This window comes from Salvelinus fontinalis, chromosome 12 (assembly GCF_029448725.1).
Source record: "Salvelinus fontinalis isolate EN_2023a chromosome 12, ASM2944872v1, whole genome shotgun sequence".
Lineage (NCBI taxonomy): Eukaryota > Metazoa > Chordata > Actinopteri > Salmoniformes > Salmonidae > Salvelinus > Salvelinus fontinalis.
Genome location: NC_074676.1, coordinates 49,428,906 through 49,446,624, shown reverse-complemented (window position 1 = coordinate 49,446,624; position 17,719 = coordinate 49,428,906). Strand labels below are relative to the sequence as shown.

The following is a 17,719-nucleotide window of genomic DNA, read 5'->3' as shown; positions in this document are numbered from 1 at the left end:
TCTTTCCCTAGTCCAATGTGTGTTCTTTGACAAGACCCGGACTTATCTGGTAAAGATAAAACATAAAAAGACAGACAGAGCACAAGTTAGATCAATCAAGCAATGACACCAACAAGGTTTGAAGGTGTAATAATTGAATCAGGGGTCATTGTCTAATAACAAACCACACACGTTGACACAATAACATGTTAAATGTGGATGTTTGACCAAGTTATGAAAAAAGCTGTCCTTTAAAGTTTGGGGTACTGTTCTTGTATTTGAGTGATCTTTAGTCTCAGTATCAATGCAAACTTGCAAAGTAAAGGACTTTGTATAGTTAGTACAGGAGTAACATTGCGTGGACTGTAGACCTGGTATCTAACTCACCTTCTCAGGGACCTGGCTTCATATACAGTGTCGTCCTCCTCGTCACTCTCCAGAGCAGCCATCTCCACGCTGTCATCATAGTTTGACAACAGGCCATATTTCTTCCGAGAGGTTGTTGTTTTCTTCAGCCTAAACATAACATAATTAAATGTCATATACACACTGAAACAGGCATTCAATGCTCAAATGAATTAGGCAACCATTGCTACCAACTAGTAGTAGTGTGTTATAATCAACTTGTTATACTCACCGCACAGCTCTCACGAGGAAATAGAGCACTCCAATTGTGGTGATTCCAATAAGGACGTACAATGTTCTTTGTATCATTGAATTATCTACTACGAAAGCGTTGAAAAAGTTGCGGTGATTGTTCTTGGACGTCGTGTTATTGGCACTCGAATTAGTGATATGTTTGGTGTTGATGGCAGTAGTACTGCCTGTCGGCGACATCGTGGTTTCCTCTGCTATGGTTGAAATAGCCCACAGCGTCGGTAAAATAATCCTCATGACTCCTTGAAATTGCATTTTTGTTGTCGGTTAACACTAAAAATATGGAGTAACACTAGAATTAAATCGGCACGTGGTTTCAATCGAGGTAATAGCAAGTCCACTCGAGCATTTCGTTGAAAGCATACGTGGTTTGTTTGTTTTGATAAGTACATTCATCCACTGGGAAGTTCTTCCTGTAGTGACGCAGTTGTACAGCAGTGTCACGGGTATTCGTGTACGTTTTAACGTTTAAATGTATACATGTCTTATTTTACGGTCAGGTGGGTGTACCTTCATTTACAATGTTTGGGGAAATGGAAAACGTAATGAAAATAATACAATAGTAATTTTAACTAGAAACCTAATCAGCACAGCGTATCATGATTATCATTAGCCCAAATGCCGGCAGATGGCGATATTGAGTCGTTTAATCTGAAACGACCCAATATCGCCATCTGCCTGCATTTGGGCTAGATTATCATCTAACTAATACATTGTTTAAGTAGGCTCATCAGAAAAAAACTATATAATATATAAAAAGTGTATAATTATACATCTGACCAGGGACATCTCAAGGCCCTAGTTATAGCCACACATTTTCATGGTCAGGCTGTCAGGAAAAACAGGCCCCTATCTATGACATGAAACAAAACTAGCAAGCTACTACACAATGCAGTTAATAAAGTTGTCTCTCAGCGTTACTAGTATTTAGGATACAATACAACATTTACTCAGACTTTACTGAATTTGACCACCAGTGCCCCCTCAAAAATTGTGATGTATAATGCCACACAAAGTACCTTCCAAAAGTAGTTAGGGACAAAAATGCTCAGGCTCATAATACTCAAAGTATTGTATGCCCGTTTTACCATTTCAAATCAATATTTTTCCTTTAACTATGAACCTTTATTTAATGGGGCGGCAGGGTAGCCTAGTGGTTAGAGCGTTGGACTAGTAACCGAAAGGTTGCAAGTTCAAATCCCCGAGCTGACAAGGTACAAATCTGTCGTTCTGCCCCTGAACAGGCAGTTAACCCACTGTTCCTAGGCCGTCATTGAAAATAAGAATTTGTTCTTAACTGACTTGCCTAGTTAAATAAAGGTATAAAAAAAATAAAAAAAAATAGCGCTGCTCATGTCCAGTTCCTTCATAAGCATATGGACAGATAAGCTCTAATAGGAACTATGGTCATTCGTGTTTGTAATATATCGTAAATTTTGAGCATGCAGGGCTCTATTGCAAAAGAGACCTTGGTCTCAATGGGAATTCCTGTTCAAATAAATTCAAGTAAGTTAGTATTTAGCCCAGAAACAAATGGAAGCAATCTTTATAGATCCAATGCTTTGCGGTACAAAGAAGAAAAGAAACAGGCGAGCAAGAACCTAAAGAGGAAATGACAAGTAAAAAGCAGAGAAAATATTTATTGAAGGAACAAGAACCAGAAAAGTGTGAGCTATACAGAACACTACACAATGACAAAACAATTATTACATTTGTGTTACATAAACAAATGTAATTTGTTTTCTATGACACTTAACTGAGAGGCTCAAGAATAGTCCCAAGTTATAATCAAAATATACATGTTTCATTGATATAAAACCTATATTGCTTCTGAATATACTTTTTTTTTTCCCACAAAAAGTATCTATCATTATACACAGCTTTTCATCCCAACCCCCCGACAAGCAACATCACCTCCCTTGAAGAAAACCTGCAATCTTTAGTGATCGAGGTTGTAATTATTTTAAATGCTTTGCAATTTTGCATAATTGGTAAACCCACTCTTGCCATGGCCTGGGGTATGCAAAGTATGTAAAAGGGCTTTATTGTCAACACATGCTACATATCGCTATAGAAGCAAGTGTCACTGTCCTTAAGTCAGGTTGAGTTGTCTAGAAATTGTGATTCTTCTCCATTGGAGTCCATGCATAGGTTAGCATGTAATAAACTGATATGTTCAAGGAAACTCAAGTGATTGAACAAAGCGGCTGAGCCCTGTGACACTGAAATTCTATTATTGCTTTTGCACCAGGTCAACATTGGGAGAAACTGAGGAGTTGGTGCACAACTAAATTGTGAAAACCTGAAAGAACCACTTACTCAACATTTCCAACAGAAAATGATGCACAAGTGAAATGTCTATGTATTAATACCAACAGTTGATAATGACCATTCAAATAACTATTCATAAGTGGTCTACAACGTGTCCACCAATGTAGCCAGCATATAGCGTCACTGCAGACGTATAGTTGTCTGATGTGTGCAATTCCTACAAGTCTGAAGGCTTGTAAGCCAGAAACCACATATACGTTCATTACAACTAAAAACACACAAAAAAGTCTCCAACGTTTGAAAAGCACTTGTCCAAAAATAGCTAAATGGATATCAATTTAAGCGGCACGTTGTCCAGACGAGTCCAGTTCCTAGACTACCATGACAGAGAGGGTGCCGTATAGCCGCTTTTAGCATTGACTAAAGTAAATTACAGCCCTGTAAGATAAGGCTACTAACCCCTCATGAGAAGGCCTTTCTGAACACTTATGAGTGACAGACTTTTGAAAATATTCACAAATTTCTTAAGAGAACATGTAAAATGACCATCATTCATTCTTAGACGCAATTGTAAATGATATGACCGTCATTCATCTTGGCATTACCCTAACTGAGAAGCTTCATTCATAGATCACAGCAGCAGAGTCACAAATAGACCACATATGTGCAAGACTCGAAAGAGCCTTGTAAATGTGCGGGCAGACTCCCACACTGCTGAACTATGAATAAAGCTTAGAGTCTCATGTTAGCTACAATAACTTTTTTTTAAAGCCTTATTTGGTTTTGAGCTGAAGTGTATGACAGAAGTTGTATAAATTTACTAAATTAAACAGCCACTGCAACAGAGGGAGGCAAGCAATTAGGACAAAAATCATAAACAATACACTTATCAGGAAAGCTCAGCCAATAGACCTTTTGCAAAGGCACAGTGGTTAAGGCAACCACTGACCAAGACCTATCTACAACCAACAGTATATTGGAGTAACAATTGTGGACAATGTTGGATTTGTACAAAAATGATTGCATACATTTCAGACAATTCTAAACAACCTACATCTAGAGATACATGAAACAAGACTAGCAATATGAATCGCATAACCCATTATACCAGTGTGTATGTACATATAGCATTGTGGATTGAATCTTGCAACTAGCTAGCTCAACTTTTAAAAGAGGGCACTTGAAAATAAGACAAAAAATTATAAAAGACACCGTCATGATATATGGGGGGGGGGGGGGGGGGGGGGATTAATGGACAACTTTGTAATACATTTCATACAAAATGGTAAACCCATAAATCAGCTGTAAACCTGGTTTTTGCAAACAAAGGATTTGAGAGGGGAAGATGGCCAAAGCATTTTTCTTGTAAAATGCCCAAAATATAAAATTGAAGGACGTAAGACTTCTGGACTAAGGCACAGAAAACATCAGAAGGCAAAGAGGACATGAGGCATCACAGAAGTACCTCAGTGCCTAGTGGTACTGGTCCAAAGGGCGAATGGAACTTTCCAGTAGGCTGAAGTTTAGGCTAGGCAAGTGTCTTTAGTCAGAATCAGAAAGGCAAGTGTAAACTACTTGTGTTTGTGCAGAGAGACAGAGCAAGGAATTCATTCACCTCAAAAAGGCAAGATAATAGAAAACTAAGAAAGTAAAACCCCAGTAAAACCAGGTGTTAAATTACTTTTTCCATAGGTCAACATATATAGCTTTGCGTATATAAATATCATATACTAGGAATGATGGAAGTGAATTCTGTGGTTGAGGCTACTATGAAGAGCCGCTTCACCACAACTCACTACGGCCCGTTAGCAGTAGCGTTTTGGGCTGCCCCCTCAGATTGTGGATTTGGAGAAGGACACCCTCAGGTGGTGGTTCTCGCCCAGGTCGTGATTGTGGAACTTGATGAGGGACTCGATGGCCTCCTCCACTGAGTCCATCTGGACCAAAGCCATCTTGCGGTCTTTCCTAAAAACAATGCACCAACACTGTCAGATACAGACTTAAAAAAAAAACTTTTGCCATACGGTCCAATATGCACTTTCCTTAAAACCTCACCCACACAACCAGATAGAAAATAATAAAAACATGGCTTTTTTTTTTTAATGGGGAAAAGATAACTTACTGGAAGAACTTGAAGGCCTTGACCATTGCACCAGAGCTCGCAAACAGCATCTTAAGGTCATCCTCAACCACAGAGGGACTAAAAAGAAAGACACAATTGTAAAACTTGACAAGACTTTAGCAGTAGTTCACCAAGACATACTGTAGCTATTGGCTGAGTTTTTCCTGTACCATGAAAGTGGTACCTGAGGACTAGCAGCTATCGAAAGAGTCAGTGGGCTCATTGCAGCAGAAACGCCTCCGGTCTACTTACGGGATGTTTGAGAGGTGCAGGGTGGCTGAGGGAGGGAATATGTTTGAGTAGTTCTTGGAGCCGGGCTTCTTGAAGCGGTGCAGAGGGGAGTTGCTGTAGTCCTTTGTCAGGCCCTGGTCCTCGTGGCCCTCACGGGGCAGCTGAACGTTGGTGTGTTTGGACAGGGTGACACGCAGCGCTGTCCCGTGTAGCCTCTGGCCATTCAGGTGGCTCATTGCTGTTGGAAGCAGAGGTTAAGCACTGAGTCTTCTAATCCAAGATGTACATCGCTCCCTACATATGGTTTTGTTTAGCACTACTTTTCCTGGATTATTCCTTTCCAATAAAGTTTAGCTGAGCCTTACCTAGCTGCGCCTGAGTCCCATCAGACATCTGGATCAGAGCGTTCTCCTTCTTGTTGAACAGGATCTTCACTCTCATTACATCACCATATACACCTTCACACAGGAGGGGGAGAGAACAACTGTTTGAACCCATGTCTTTGGGCCCCTTTAAGATTTTAACACCTATCTGAGCCCCATTGGGAAGCTTGTGTATATGAATAACTTCAGTTCACAATCAAGATGCTCCTCCATTTAGTCAAATGAGAAGGGGGTGAAATGCATTCTAGCAAGAGCGACTGAAGCCACTGATCATTAACATGTTGCATCATGGCCACTAGTGTGAATTACTCAGAGGTACAGTTTGTGTGACTTTACTACACCATAAATGTCCATAAAAAATGTTTAATAAAAGAGTAGGCTACCGTTTGGACATCGGTTTAAATAAACTCAAATAATTGGAATTCTCAAAGAGAAAGGCAGTGGAACTGCGAAACATAGCTACACTTGGATGGAAAAAGGTAAAGGGAAAATTAGGGTTTTATGTAGTTTATCAAGGAGGAAATTACGTGTGTCTACCAAGTGACCCCTCCCTGTTGAATTGGTAAATAACATTGAAGACTGAAGACCCTTAATGGTAAAAAAAAAAAAAAAAAAAAAACTGGGACCGAGTCAGAAATAAGAATAAGGATCCTAAGCAATGCAAAATTGGCCATATGTACTCTGACCATTAACAAAAAGCAATTGATACAGCATTCATAAAAAGGGCATGCAAAATGAAAAAAATCCAGCATGCAAATTTACCATGAAAACTATGACTGAACAAATTATAAAATCTCATGTAAGTTACAGCATCTCACTGAATGTCCCACAAGATATTCTTATCAATTCAAATGCACAACCTGCAGTCTTGTAATTTCCAATATGCTTAAGGGAATAGTAAACTCTGAGAAAAACAATTATTCATAGGTTCTCAGGTCATGAAATTGGTCAATAGTATTCAAGAGACTAGTCAGGAATATCTATATAGCGTGGGACCTAAAAATTTAGCCTTGAGATCGGCGCGAAATTTGCGTTGCTTTTAAGGTCCACATATATTCTTTACCAATTTGGCTGAAGTTGACGACCAGACTCAAACCATATCAACTATAGACACATTTCAGATAAGGACATTTTTTTGACCAATCTATTCCTTTAAAACATTTGCTATGCCTGTGGACACAAACACTGAAAATGCTGCAACTTTTCAACCAAGTTTCTCAAATCAACACGCAAAATGCATGAAACCAATACAAGACACTCAAAACATTTGACACAAACTAGTTGTGAAAAATAAAACTGAACAAACAAGTAGTAATATTTTTAAAAAAGGTGCCAATGACAACATACCGAAAAGAATAAAGAGGCATTGGGGCGTAACTCTCTTTATAAGACAGCAGAGGAAGGCAGCGGAGGGAAGAAGGGACAGGAAAAAGATCGGAGGCAGGATAGTGGAGGTTCAACATATCATCCACAGCGGAGGCAGTTCCACAGGGTTTGGATCATGAGGAGGGTTAATAAATTGGACAGGAGAGAGAGGGGGGGGGGGGGGGGGGGGTGGTTTATGTAACAACATGATATGAGCAGAGATGAGTGGATATGTTTATATGTGGTGTGTATTGAAGATGTGGTGTAATGGTTCAGAGAATGAAAGTGGATACATGGGGCGTGCAGTCAGTTTGGCAAAAAAAGGTTATATAAAAAAACATTTTTTAAAAGAGGGTGAGATAGGGGGAATGGGGACAGAGAGAAACAAGAAAGAGGTAAAAAAAAAACAAGGTCAGTATACAAAGAAATATGAAGTGTTCCATCCAGTATAGAATGTGCTTTAAAAAGGGTTTCAATCATGTAAAGATCACTGAACCTACAATGAAACTAGGAGGAATGATACACATGAGTGGCTGAGACAATATTTATTCTATAATTCTGTCTGAGTTTAAGTGTACCATTGGCATTAACATAAATAGATACTCTTTAAATTAATGATTGTATAAATATTGGTTGGTCTTAAGCTGAAGGCCATGCAAACGATAAAAGCAATAATGGCTCTAAATTGGATGAAAAATGTCTCTAAATGTATGTGATAGGTTACGGGAATGATTCCTCAAAGAACAATTTAAAGTGCATCATGTTTAGTAGATGAAGAGGGACTGGTAACATTATGTTGAGAAATTGAACGTTAATAGAAGTTCCACACAGTTTATGTACAGTATGTAGGTCCTACTGCCTGGATGGTAAATACTATAGTTCGTATGCATGAGAAGGATGCAAAAGCGAATCTGCATTTTGATTTAATGAAAACATGCCAATATTTAGTATAATGATTGAATGAGTCAACATAAATGTATCTTCATGAAGTTTGTACATCCTAAGTGTTTGTATCTTCTGCCTGTGAAACACCGATAACGGGGATGGTACAACACAGGAGATAAAGAAAGAAAACTAGGGAAGAAGAAACCAAGAGCTCTGCTACACTGGACTTGTATGCAATGCCTTCTTGAAGGAGTTGACAGAGAAAAAGGGGGTGCTATATTAGGGTTGGGAGACTTCAACCTTTGAACTATCGTGACTAGGTGCCCATAAAACCTTGTGAAATACATTAGCCACCCCACAATTTGTTTTTATTTTTTTAAAGACATTTTAAAAACTAAGCTAAAATGACAATTGGGCAAAAGCGCGAAATCGAATGCAACTGGATGAATCATGACAAAATATGTTTTAGAAAGCCTGGAAGCACCAGTTGGTAAAAATGTTCTGATATTCCTTTCTGGTGGAAGAGCAAAATATGACCAGTATTTATGCTGCAGTAGTTTATGTGTCGGGGGGCTAGGGTCAGTTGGTTATACCTGGAATACTTCTCCTGTCTTATCCAGTGTCCTGTGTGAATTTAAGTATGCTCTCTCTAATTCTCTCGTTCTCTCTTTCTCTCGGAGGACCTGAGCCCTAGGACCATACGTCGGGACTACCGGCCGTGGTGACTCCTTGCTGCCCCCAGTCCGCCTGGCCTTGCTGCTATTCCAGTTTCAACTCTTCTGCCTGCAGTTATGGAACCCCTACCTGTCCCAGACCTGCTGTTTTCAACTCTTAATGATCGGCTATGAAAAGCCAACTGAGATTTATTCCTGATTATTATTTGACCATGCTTGTCATTTATGAACATTTTGAAAATCTTGGCTCTCTCTAATTTTCTCCTTCTCTCTTTCTTTCTCTCGGAGGACCTGGGCCCTGGACCATGCGTCGGGACTGCCGCCCGTGGTGACTCCTTGCTGTCCCCAGTCCGCCTGGCCTTGCTGCTATTCCAGTTTCAGCTGTTCTGCCTGCGGTTATGGAACCGCCACCTGTCCCAGACCTGTTGTTTTTCAACTCTTAATGATCAGCTATGAAAAGCCAACTGAAAATTATTCATGATTATTATTTGACCATGCTTGTCACTTATGAACATTTTTGAACATCTAGGCATAGTTCTGTTATAATCTCCACCCGGCACAGCCAGAAGAGGACTGGCCACCCCTCATAGCCTGGTTCCTCTCTAGGTTTCTTCCTAGGTTTTGGCCTTTCTAGGGAGTTTTTCCTAGCCACCGTGCTTCTACACCTGCATTCTAGCTGTTTGGGGTTTTAGGCTGGGTTTCTGTACAGCACTTCGAGATATTATCTGATGTACGAAGGGCTATATAAAATAAAATTGATTGATTGATTGATTGATTGATTGACCACAGTGTCTTACCGTAGAGAGTTAGGTTATAGGCTGGATAGAAGCAGTCTACTCTTTTCACAATTGCTTTATTTGCCTCAGGAAACAATAGAAAAATAAGTTGTTTGTTCTCTCTCATAAAGCTGTCATTGAGAATAGCCTATGCCTATAGACTCATTCTTGTTCATTTTTGAAAGTCACATCAACTACGGGACTACACCTTCGTAGGCTACTATACATGTATTTGGGTAATAAGCTAGACAAGGTAGATGAGAAGTGTCTATTATTTTTTTTAAATAAATCGTTTTAGGGTATAGTCTAAATGCCCAGGCATCCGACAGAGGAACATTTTTCGTGAATTAAGCTAAACCATTGTGTCACATCACGAGGTCGTCACCATCGATCATGGCTGTCAGAAGATGCTATCGTAATATCGCCCCAGCTTAATGCTGCTGTATATCACCTAGGCATGACTTGATGCATGAGTGTGTGTGTGTGTGTGTGTGTGAGAGAGAAGGGGGGGCTGAATTCTAAACATTTTCAATAGACGTGGTACATTAATATAAATGTTTTAACACCGAGTGCCAGCATATAATACACAGCCATCAATGTACTTGACATGTTTCATGTGGGCCCACTGAAGCAGCTCTCTCCACATACTGGCTGCAGTCCAATTCTCTACCCTTTTCCCCAAAGTGTGCACTCATTCACTTCCTCTCATGGATTTAAAAGTAAGTACCTGGTGGGACAAAATATGGTGTTGAGTAGCCCAGACATATGACAATCAACTTCCTTTAAAAATACATGAAGGAAGAGAGAGCAAGTACACAATTGGGGGAACAGGGTTAGAAATAGGAAGGAAACCCACATCTACAGAGAAGCTCACAGCTGGAAACTCTGCGAGAGTGAGGCAAGGCAGGACTAACCTCTGGGTTGAGGTTACTGAGCAGCAGAACACAGTTGCCACCGGTGAGTTGGTGGAAGCCCATTCTGCCTGCAGCCGCTGCGGTCCCAGGCATGGTCAGATGGGCCAGGCCTCCAGGAACCCCCTGCATCGTCAGGCCTGCGGAGGGAACCAAATGGAGCGGGATAAAAAAAATCTGTGAACAAGCTTCGAAATGGGTTGACAGATAAAGGGCTGGACAGGAAGCCACCCAACAATTGACTGCTAATCTGCTCATAGGTCAAGGTCTGCAAAAGTATCAAAGTAGTCAGTGTAGCCACTCAATGGTAGTAGATGAGGCCAGTTTCCCCCTTTAAATGTAAAGTGCTAGTGAAAAAGTCTTATGTACAATCCAATGTTGGTCAGGAGCAAGCCGAGCGTCAGAGGAGGAGCCAACTAACCTGCAGCTTGCTGAATGGTGAAGGCTGGGGAGAAGGCGTGAGCTCCCGCATATGGGTTGGCCGATATAATCCCGGGAGGACCTTGAGAAAAACACATGGATACAGAAGAGTGTTAATCAATTGCTTGAATTGATCCATTTATTGTAAATTACACAAATATAAATGTTCAAATTATTGGACAGGGGAAAGGTACAGGGGTCAGTCATATACAATATATACACACAAAAAAAGTATGTTGGCACCCCTTCAAATTAGTAGATTGGGCTATTTCAGCCACACCCGTTGCTGACAGGTGTATAAAATTGAGCACACAGCCATGCAATCTCCATAGACAGTAATGTTGGCAGTAAAATGGCCTTACTGAAGAGCTTAGTGACTTTCAACGTAGCACCGTCATAAGATGCCAACCTTTCCAAAAAGTCAGTTCCTCAAATTTCTGCCATGCTAGAGCTGCTCCGGTCAACTGTAAGTGCCGTTCTTATGAAGTGGAATCGTCTAGGAGCAACAACGGTACAGCCGCGAAGTGGTAGGCCACAAATTCACAGAATGGGAACGCTGAGTGCTGAAGCGTGTAAAAATGATCTTTCCTCAACACTCGAGTTCCAAACTTCCTCTGGAAGCAAAGTCAGCACAAGAACTGCTCATCAGGAGCTTCATGAAATGGGTTTCCATGGTCGAGCAGCCGCACACAAGCCTAAAATCACCATGCGCAATGCCAAGCGTCAGCTGGAGTGGCGTAAAGCTCTCTGCCATTGGACTCTAGTGCAGTGGAAATGCATTCTCTGGAGTGATGAATCACGCTTCACCGTCTTGCAGTCCGACGGACTAATCTGGGTTTGACGGATGCCAGAAGAACGCTACCTGCCCCAATGCATAGTGCCAACTGTAAAGTTCGGTGGAGGAGGAATAATAGTCAGGGGTTGTTTTTCATGTTCGGGCCCCTTAGTTCCAGTGAAGGGAAATCTTAACTCTACAGCATACAATGACATTCTAGAGGATTCTGTGCTTCCAACTTTGTGGCAACAGTTTGGGGAAGGCCCTTTCCTGTTTTAGCATGACACACATGACACACAGCGTGCACAAAGTGAGGTCCATACTGAAATGGTTTGTCGAGATCGATGTGGAAGAACTTGACTGGCCTGCACAAAGCACTGAGCTCAACCCCACCGAACACCTAAGGAATGAATTGGAACACAGACTGCGAAAAAGGCCTAATCACACAACACCAGTACCCGACCTCACTAATGCTCGTGGCTGAATGGAAGCAAGTCCCCGCAGTAATGATCCAACATCTAGTAGAAAGCCTTCCCAGAAGAGTGGAGGCTGTTATAGCAGTAAAGGGGGGACCAACTCCATATTAATGCCCATGATTTTGGAAGGAGATGTTCGAGGAGGTGGTACCAACATACTTTTGGTCATGTAGTGTAGCTCCCCACCTGTTCAGTCGTGTCTAAATGAAAAGCGAGAAAGGACGGAGGTATTTTAAACATATTTACCATAGTACTCACCGAAGGCTGCAGCCATAGCCTGGTGGTCGATTGAGGGATGGCTGTCCCCCGTGGGTAGATCGGGACGCGTGTAGTCCCGGCTCTTGTCGTTGTTGTACTTCACATTCAGGCTGGTCAGCTTGGAGAAGTTGATGCGGAGGGTGCAGCAGGCGTTGTAGATGTTCTGCCCGTCTAAAGACTTCACCATAGGGCAACAGTTTCAACATTAAACTATCCATAAATGTGTCCAAATATCCAGGATTTGCTCATTCCTCTTTCAGAGTATTCCTTTCCCCCAATTTCAAAATTTTAACACATTCAAGTCAGAATCTAAGAATACAATGAAGTGCTGTGTATTACTGAGATAGGTAGAGAGTGCCACTCACAAGTTTCGTGTGCTGAGCGGTCAGGCCGTCAGAGTACTGCAGCAGGGCCTGAAACTGGTTGTTTTTGGTAAAAGTGATGATCTTCAGCACCGCTCCGAACTTGGAGAAGATCTGGGAGCGACGACAGCATGGTCAGGGGGAATACAAACGTAGACCTACACATTCATACATGTAGTGAGTGTGTTATAAGACTGTGTGTGTTACCTGATGCAGCACGTCCAGGGTGACGGGGTAGAAGAGGTTCTCCACTATGACACGCAGCACGGGGCTGGCCCCGCTCATGCCGGCTGAGGCATCCACCCCTGCCATGGGCATTCCCCCCGCCTGCACTACGTTCACCGCCTGCAGTGCCGCCTGGGCTCTCTGTGGGGAAGGGAAGAGAGGGGGGTGGTTCAGTGGAAGAGTTGAATGGCTCAGGTAGAAATGTAATGAGTAGGGGGCCTCCCGGGTGGCGCAGTGGTCTAGGGCACTGCATCGCAGTGCTAACTGCGCCACCAGAGTCTCTGGGTTCCCCCAGGCTCTGTCGCAGCCGGCCGCGACCGGGAGGTCCGTGGGGCGACGCACAATTGGGCTAGCGTCGTCCGGGTTAGGGAGGGTTTGGCCGGTAGGGATTTCCTTGTCTCATCGCGCTCCAGCGACTCCTGTGGCGGGCTGGGCGCAGTGCGCGCTAGCCAAGGGGGCCAGGTGCACGGTGTTTCCTCTGACACATTGGTGCGGCTGGCTTCCGGGTTGGAGGCGCGCTGTGTTAAAGAAGCAGTGCGGCTTGGTTGGGTTGTGCCTCGGAGGACGCATGGCTTTCGACCTTCGTCTCTCCCGAGCCCGTACGGGGCGGCGCACAATTGGCCCAGCGTCATCCGGGTTAGGGAGGGTTTGGCCGGCAGGGATATCCTTGTCTCATCGCACACTAGCGACTCCTGTGACGGGCCGGCCGCAGTGCACGCTGATCAGGTGTACCGTGTTTCCTCCGACATTGGTGCGGCTGGCTTCCGGGTTGGATGTGCATTGTGTCAAGAAGCAGTGCGGCTTGGTTGAGTTGTGTTTCGGAGGACGCATGGCTCTCGACCTTCACCTCTCCCATGTCCGAACGGGAGTTGCAGAGATGAGACAAGACTATCTGCTACCAATTAAATACCACAAAATATAGATTTTAAAAGCAAACGTTTAAGTTCCTTGCTCAGAACATATGAAAGCTGGTGGTTCAATATTCCCAGTTATTCAATATTCCCATTTAAGAAGTTTTAGGGTGTAGTTATTATAGGAATTATGACGCGTCGACTATTTCTCTCTATACCATTTGTATTTCATATACCTTTGACTATTGGATGTTCTAATAGGCACTTTAGTATTACCAGCCTAATCTCAGGAGTTGATAGGCTTGAAGTCATAAACAGCGCTTTGAAACAAGCATTGCTAAGAGCTGCTGGCAAACACAATAAAGTTTGAATGAATGCTTACGAAACTGCTACCGCCTACCACCGCTCAGTCAGACTGCTCAATCAAATATCAAATCATAGAAAAACAAGCCTTTGGTCATTAATATTGTCAAATCCGGAAACTATCATTTCGGAAAAAAAAATGTTTATTCTTTCAGTGAAATTCAGAACCATTCCGTATTTTATCGAACGGGTGGCAACCCTAAGCCTAAATATTGCTGTTTCATTGCACAACCTTCAACGTTATGTCATAATTATGTAAAATTCTGGCAAATTAGTTCGCAACGAGCCCTAACTGTTGTACATACCCCGACTGCGTGCAATGAACGCAAGAGAAGTGACACAATTTCCCTAGTTAATATTGCCTGCTAACATTAATTTCTTTTAACTAAATATGCAGGTTTAAAAAAATATATACTTCCGTGTATTGATTTTAAGAAAGGCATTGATGTTTATGGTTAGGTACGTTCGTGCAATGATTCTGCTATTTTCGCAAATGCTCTTGTTAAATCATCACCCGTTTGGCAAAGTAGGCTGTGATTGGATGATAAATTAACAGGCAACGCATTGATCATATGCAATGCAGGACAAGCTAGTTAATGTCAAACATGTGCAGTTAACTAGTGATTGTTAAGATAGTTTTTTTTATAAGATAAGTTTAATGCAAGCTAGCAACTTACCTTGGCTCCTTGCTGCACTCGGGTAACAGGTGGTTAAGCCTGCCACGCAGTCTCCTCGTGGAGTGCAATGTAATCGTCATCCAAAAATTCTGATTACCGATTGTTCTGAAAACTTGAAATCTGCCCTAATTAAAAATCGGCCATGCCGACCTCTACCACAGACAGTCATCTGTGTTCTACACAAAACATTTAAATAAGTTAAGATCTTTAAGTTTCACCTCACTGAATAAACTCAGGTTAGCAATATAGCCCAAGCACCTAGTTGCTTGACATTCACAAGAGAAATAGCCGTAAAAAAAAACATTTTTGGGGGGGGGGGGGGGGGGGGGGGGGTAAAAGATGACATGTATACACATCAGTGGAAACTCTGGGGCCTATTTGTGAGTGTAATACACCTGGTGGGAAGAAAAACACCCCATGGAGAGAAACTTCATATCAGCAAAACAAACATCTTGGAATGTTCATGTGCACCGCAGCAGTGTTTATGTTCACTGTATGGGTCAATGAGCAGATAAGACTAAGAGCGGTGTCATTTGAACGGGGAGCAGAGAGAGCACAGCTGTGGCTTCCATTGGTCGCCATTGGCATGCAGTCTCCCAGGGGAGTGCCTCATTTGGAGGGCGCATAGTACACACTAAACCACAAGATATGCAGGATAAACAAGCCTTTAAGCTTGTGAAACACACTGCAAAAGGTAGAAGTTGAACAAATTAGCAGTCGAATGCCGACAGCTCCATTTTCGCTAACATGGACAATCTTAATTCTGATTGGCTGTTGTCAGCTACGATGCTGACAAGTAGACAGGTGGTTTGCTTGTGCAACCACACAAGCCCTGGCAAGAACAGACAGTTCCCAAATGAGTCATTCTGACCCTGAAAACAGGAAACAGAGGGGCGAACTAGAGCCCATAGCTTCCATGGCCAGTTCAAAATATCGCTAAAGAGGAAACCCACTTCATGATGGCTCTAAGCCTCAAACACTCTTTGCTCAGCGCTTCCTACAAACAAAACAAAAAACAATCTGAATGAAGAGTCCTTGAGTCCATATGTAAATCTACAACTTCTCTTTTGGCCTTCTACAAGAGTACACCTGAGCAGATAAAGGGTTGTGAACAGTTGAGAAGGATGCACACTACATGAACGTGACTCACCACTTGGTTGGGGGAGTTATCAGTCTTGAGCTCCTGGTGGTTGGAGTACTGCAGGAAGATGGGGTGGTTGCGGATGACGGGGGTCACAGAGGCGTAATAGCTCACCATGGCCTGGGCCGCGTCCTCCGTGTTCATCTCTATGAAAGCCTGGACACACACAGGAGAATGCAATAAGAATAACATCTATGAACAGCACTGCATGTTCCTTTCTGGAAAGCACTTGGCGGCTGCTACTACCACCACCACCACCACTACCTGCTAGAGCTAATGAGCCAGTGGTTCTCAAACCTCTTCTCGGGGACCCCCCAGACATTTCACAATTTTGCTGTAGCCCCTGGGCTTGAATCAGGTGTGTTAGTTCTGGAATAGAAATGCATGTAAGAACACTTACCTGGTTCTTTCCTTTGAGCATGAGCAGGTTGGTGACTTTACCAAAGGACAGGCCCAGGGAGATGACCTCAGCCTCGTTGATGTCGTCGGGGAGCTTGCGCATGTGGATAACACGCGACGGGATGCCCGGGCTCCTTGTGTCACCTTTGAACTTCTTGCTGTCATTGCCATTGGCTGTGGAAGAAATGCAGAGCACAGTTTGGATGTACATCCTTTTGGAGAAATAGATGTGTTGGAAGAGGTGATGCTCAACTTTAAAACGTTTGTTTATTTCTTTGATATTAAAACAAAAAAAATAGCATTTTCAAAACTAACCTGCTGCGCAGGTCATTATATTGGGTCCGTTTGAGGCGCAGTAGAAAAGCTCGTCTGATCCTCTCTGCAAAGGGGAAAGGAAATGTTGAGACCAATGCAGAATCTCACCACCGGCATGAACTTATAAAAGGAGAAGCAACTTCCCGTATACATTGGCAACACAAAAACAACGTGTAACAATAGCCACTAAGTAAACCATCCACTTTGACCTTGCAAAACAATGGGGAGATCGATATTGACAATGGCACGGGTTGTCCCAATCACAAGTCGTCACCATCACAGCCTAAACTAACAGATAGCCTAGTAGTCATGTTCCTTCAACAGCCTAGCCTTCAAAACGGGTGACCCATTGAGTCAAACACGGACCAGCAGGCATCGCCTTGTGACAATGGGAACAGGAAAACAGGAAAGGGTCAGCTTCTTAGCTAACAGGAAAGGTTCTAGGACCACCCCCGAGCTACAAGTAGATGACCAAATGGTGAGGCCAACGTCCCAACGTCATTCGCAGACAAAAGCAGAGAAGAATGTGCAGATGGGGCCATATGCAGACTGATGGGGATCCAATGACAGGACTTGCTAACCTCATTAGGTCCTCTATGGTCACACCCTGTCCCACTCAACTCCTACCCCCACTGCCTTTGCATTGTATGTGGGTGTTGGGGGTAGGAGTACTGGCATAGGTTTTAGTGAGAGAACCAGAGAGGGAAGGGGATAAACAACTCAATTTCTGTGTCACCAAACTGCAAGAATGAGGGCGGGGGATGGAGGGGGAACAGAAACCAGAGTCACTGGCGGTACATCACCCCCACAGTCTAGCCAACCCCGGGTGGTTACTAGTGGGGGTTGGAGACGGCTCAGATGGTGACCCGTTCACGCTTTCCTCATAGTGTGGACCAAGACCCCAAAACTCATTAGCTAAAAGCTCCATTCACCAATCTGGCCCTCATACCACCATGGCCACCTAATCAGCCCCAGCTTCCAATTGGCTGATTCATCCCCCTCCCTCCTCTAACTATTCCCCAGGTCGTTGCTGTAAATGAGAATGTGTTCTCAGTCAACTTACCTGGTAAAATAAGGGTAAAATAAAAATAAATAACCATCCGTTAGCTTGAAACCATCTTAAATGTTATTTTCTTGGTATCCAAATATTCTCTTTAATCTATAAACCCATGTTAATAAAGAAAAGAGTCAACCAAGCTCAAT

General features: G+C 43.0%; 2 protein-coding genes across 5 annotated transcripts in view; both read right to left on the bottom strand.

Annotated features, from left to right (window-relative positions):
- Positions 1 to 362: 362 nt before the first annotated feature.
- Positions 363 to 1,065, bottom strand: LOC129867571 (protein FAM174C-like). Its single transcript, XM_055941057.1, has 2 exons — positions 617 to 1,065; positions 363 to 495 (listed from the first exon to the last, which is right to left on the bottom strand). Exons 1-2 carry the CDS (start codon positions 889 to 891, stop codon positions 363 to 365), a joined length of 408 nt encoding a protein of 135 aa, XP_055797032.1. The 5' UTR covers positions 892 to 1,065.
- Positions 1,066 to 2,256: 1,191 nt separating this feature from the next.
- LOC129867570 (polypyrimidine tract-binding protein 1-like) overlaps positions 2,257 to 17,719 on the bottom strand; it is a 29,009-nt gene continuing 13,546 nt past the window's right edge. For 3 of the 4 annotated variants that reach the window (XM_055941053.1, XM_055941054.1, XM_055941056.1), the window contains exons 4-16: positions 16,517 to 16,580; positions 16,203 to 16,375; positions 15,812 to 15,958; positions 12,753 to 12,911; positions 12,549 to 12,659; positions 12,172 to 12,361; positions 10,676 to 10,756; positions 10,258 to 10,394; positions 6,991 to 7,024; positions 5,626 to 5,718; positions 5,282 to 5,498; positions 5,030 to 5,107; positions 2,257 to 4,872 (exon numbers count right to left, since the gene is read on the bottom strand). In XM_055941053.1, coding sequence (XP_055797028.1) covers positions 4,740 to 4,872; positions 5,030 to 5,107; positions 5,282 to 5,498; positions 5,626 to 5,718; positions 6,991 to 7,024; positions 10,258 to 10,394; positions 10,676 to 10,756; positions 12,172 to 12,361; positions 12,549 to 12,659; positions 12,753 to 12,911; positions 15,812 to 15,958; positions 16,203 to 16,375; positions 16,517 to 16,580 — 1,617 coding nt within the window. In that variant the 3' untranslated portion in view covers positions 2,257 to 4,739. The remainder of the gene's footprint in view (positions 4,873 to 5,029; positions 5,108 to 5,281; positions 5,499 to 5,625; positions 5,719 to 6,990; positions 7,025 to 10,257; positions 10,395 to 10,675; positions 10,757 to 12,171; positions 12,362 to 12,548; positions 12,660 to 12,752; positions 12,912 to 15,811; positions 15,959 to 16,202; positions 16,376 to 16,516; positions 16,581 to 17,719) is intronic. The other variant, XM_055941055.1, reaches the window with a different exon arrangement.